Source organism: Sphaeroforma arctica, assembly GCF_001186125.1.
Source record: "Sphaeroforma arctica JP610 unplaced genomic scaffold supercont1.550, whole genome shotgun sequence".
Lineage (NCBI taxonomy): Eukaryota > Ichthyosporea > Ichthyophonida > Sphaeroforma > Sphaeroforma arctica.
In genome coordinates, this window is record NW_014040008.1 from 24,940 (window position 1) to 29,132 (window position 4,193).

Here is a 4,193-nt window from a genome sequence, read left to right on the forward strand (position 1 = left end):
TATACATACACGTGTACACACACACACTCACACATATATATATATATATATACATACATAGGTATTTATACATACACGTGTACACACACACACACATATATATATATATATATATATATGCATACAGACATACATATACATAGATATTTTGAAAATATTAGTATATATACATATACATATACACAAAAAAATTAGTATATTTACATATACATATTCGAAAGGTGCAAGCAACATATCAGTAAGGACGAAGAAGAACAACTTACAGTAACCATCCGGGTCCAAGGCGAACGCAATGCCCTTCATACGGCCGTCGTCGGGTTTCTTCTGGAACTTGACATCCTTTGCTAGCAACATATCGGTTGTCTTGTAGACATCATCAACCTGAAAAGAAGCGCAATGCGAAGTTAATGTGTGCATGCAATATGACGATATGCGTGTACATTATACATCGTAACTTGTTTTCCGGTTAAAGTGAGATGGAATACACTAGTGCCGTAAGTGAGCACACTATAACGAAACAGAAAGAAATACGGGTCACATGCACAATGCAAAGCAATATATCATGTCCATCTACGACACACAATCAGCATAAAGAGGGATACATTGCAATTTCTTATGTATGTTTATATTGGAACGAATATATATATAAATATATATATATAAGTATATACATATATACATATGTATATATACATATACATACATACATACATATATATGTATATACATACATACATACATACATACATATGTCTATAGATATAGATATAGATATATATGAATACATATGCTTATTTACGCTAATGAAACAAGACACACACGCAGAGGGTACAAATATACTCACCATAAAAGCAACATGTCCGAAGCCTCGGGGCTCTGTATTGCCGCTGTGGTAGGTGGTGTCATCCTTCTCGGTGCCATAGTTGTGAGTTAGTTCGAGCGTAGTACCCTCCCAACCCCAGAGGAACTCAGTTGCTTCCTTGGAGCCCACCTCTGTGTGTATGGTAGTGAATGGTATGTGTATGTAGTTGGTACTATTGTAAATGTATGGTCGTGCATGGCCTGTGTGTATATGATGTATTGGGTACTTTTGTATATCTCGCACAAGCATGGGTGGAAGAAGTTTATATGCGGATGGATATTGTGATAGAAAGTACGCCCATTAGTTGATTGTAATTAAATATACGCCCATGCAGTTGATTGAAGGCTGATTGATATAAACGCATGTTTTGTTAATGCGTGTTTACATACGAGTCCACACACACGCTAGGTTGATCCACAATACCGTTGCAACGAAATAAAATTTAAACTTCCCTTCCCCGGTAAACATACACTTGTTCTGAAAAACACACTAAAGTATATGACCTTTTATGGCATAGAAGTATATAGTCACACATACACTTCGATCACATAATAGTATATAGGCTTTAAGCAAGTATAAAACCGTCAAAGTTATATTTGGCATATCCACATCCGAACGCATAGAACGGGGTACTCTCAAATTGTCTGCCCTACACTCCAGCTGTATTCTCACACGAGTACATCATATTATATGACTATGCTCAGCAATGTTAGTCGGAATAGACCCATACATATACAGACATATATAGTCATATACACACACACCCTATAAAAATACATGTATGTTATCCTGAATACATCCATACATATATAGACATATACATACATACCAAATAAATGCACATGTATGTACATGCGTACAATACACGATACCTACCTGGAAGCTTGGCCTTGAGCGCTTCATCCACCGTCGCCATAAAATAGAGTGAGAATTCCCATTCCGGGAAGTCTAACTGCAGGACAAACGGGAAACAAGGTTCAATTATTGGTTCATTATAGAAATGAATTGAGTCGCGGTGTGCCACACACACACACACGCACACACACACACATATATATATACATACACTCACACGCACACATATATATATATGATACTTTTATTCACGCATACTTGTGTCCAGGCACATACTAAATATCATGTGCAGCAGATGCAGAGCAATAGAAAAGTAGAGGATGCAACACCAGTAGCAGATAGAAAGCACGTCCCAGTATCGAAACCAATACCAAAGTTGGCAACACAGAGTGCACTGCAGTTTGGGACCAAATCACACATAAACGCACACACATACCATACGCTCACACACATATATATACACATACCATACGTTCACACACATATATATTCACACGCCATACGTTCACACATATATATATATACATCCCATACCTTCACACACATATACGCACACACATACCCTACCTTCACCCACAAATATATACAAACATACCGTACCTTCACCCACATATACATACACATACCATACCTTCACCCACACATACATACACGTGCCATACCTTCACCCACATATACATACACATACCTTCACCCACATATACATACACATACACATACCTTCACCCACATACACATACCTTCACCCACATACACATACCTTCACCCACATATACATACACATACCTTCACCCACATATACATACACATACCTTCACCCACATATACATACACATACCTTCACCCACATATACATACACATACCATACCTTCACCCACATATAGATACACATACCATACCTTCACCCACATATAGATACACATACCATACCTTTTGCACCAATGTCATGCCACACAGATCACGGTAGAAGGCGAGACTCTTCTCAGGGTCCTTCACTCGCAGCATAGCTTGCTGAAACGTAGCCATGCCTTTGCCGGCTGTCGCACTCTCACTGCGCTTGATCATCTCCACCCAGTAACCGTCTGGGTCGATGCTGAATGCCAGCCCTTTCATGTTTCCGTCATCGGGTTTCTTCTTAAAAGACACTCCTGCCTGTGATACATGCATAACACATGACCTGGATTTAGCGGTCCTATATATATATATATATATATATATTACAGCAGGAATGACTATATACATCACCGTATGCTGTATGTAACGCTTTTCTTGTCTGTGCTAGACACACAACACGTGACATGGATTTAGCAACCCTTCACACCATGATTACCAATGTACGTTAACGTATTGCACTATACCTAATGCCTTGCCAAGTATTTGCATTGCGAGGGACACTACACTATAGGTCTGTTGACAATTCTGATTGGACATAGACTGCACCATACCGCTAACATCTCATCGGTTTTGGCGTAGACATCGTCCAATAGAAATCCAACATGCCCGAAGCCCCTTGGATCGGTGTTGCCTGTCAAACGTATTGAGAATCAAAAAGTAAAGCCGAGTCAATATCTAAGTAGACTGTATGTGCGAGCACTTACGCGGGTTCGTATAGCCTTAAACTTGGTAGATATATATGTGCAAACAAGGTATATATGTATATATATATACTCTAAGCTTTTTAGAGCTATTGCACACAGAAGCAACCGCGCCATTGCAGACAATGTACTTATTTGCATGAATACACAAGTGCACAGTAAAACTAGACACATCCCCGTGAGTGTGAAATAGTAACGTATCGTGGTACAAAGTATCTTGAGTATGCTCACACACCATTGTGGTAGCTGAAGTTGGCGTCATCTTCCGTGCCATGGTTGTGCGTGAGTTCTAGGCAGCAACCGTATTCACCCTTTGCTCGGAACTCCTTTGCCTCGGGTGTTCCGGGTTTGGGTGCGGTTTGGCCGGGGAGCAGAGTGATCAGAAAGTACAGAGAAAACTTTGCATCCTGCGGAGACAAGAGATAGTTACAGATCAGACAATTGTCTAAAAATAGGGGTCTTAGTATGGTAGTAGTGTTCATAATATGAACATATGTTTATATGAAGTACATAGAACAGTGATGTGGGTGTAGTGTAATCGAACGAGCACGTCACCATCTTGATATCAGTTGTATATCCGGCAGTGGCGTGATTGTGATTGATCTTGTTGAATACTTCAAACACGGACAGAAAGTGCCATATATATATATATACGACCCTAAACGTTAAGTTTATAAACATATGTGCACATGCCAATATAGGTATTAGGGATACTCTGTGCATATATATATATATATATATATATGTATGCAGATACATACATAAGAGTGCGTATGTAAATATATGAACTTATTCAGCTGCAAATATATGTATGTATGCATGTATATATATATATATATATACGTAAATATATGTACATATGTATACACACACACACACA

General features: G+C 38.9%; 1 protein-coding gene across 1 annotated transcript in view; it reads right to left on the reverse strand.

Annotated features, from left to right (window-relative positions):
* Positions 1-4,193, reverse strand: part of SARC_07171 (hypothetical protein) — a 6,754-nt gene that overhangs the window by 762 nt on the left and 1,799 nt on the right. Inside the window, exons 3-8 of the mRNA XM_014298895.1 lie at positions 3,549-3,720; positions 3,164-3,243; positions 2,649-2,870; positions 1,739-1,814; positions 845-993; positions 264-381 (exon numbers count right to left, since the gene is read on the reverse strand). Of these exons, the coding sequence (XP_014154370.1) occupies positions 264-381; positions 845-993; positions 1,739-1,814; positions 2,649-2,870; positions 3,164-3,243; positions 3,549-3,720 (817 nt within the window). The remainder of the gene's footprint in view (positions 1-263; positions 382-844; positions 994-1,738; positions 1,815-2,648; positions 2,871-3,163; positions 3,244-3,548; positions 3,721-4,193) is intronic.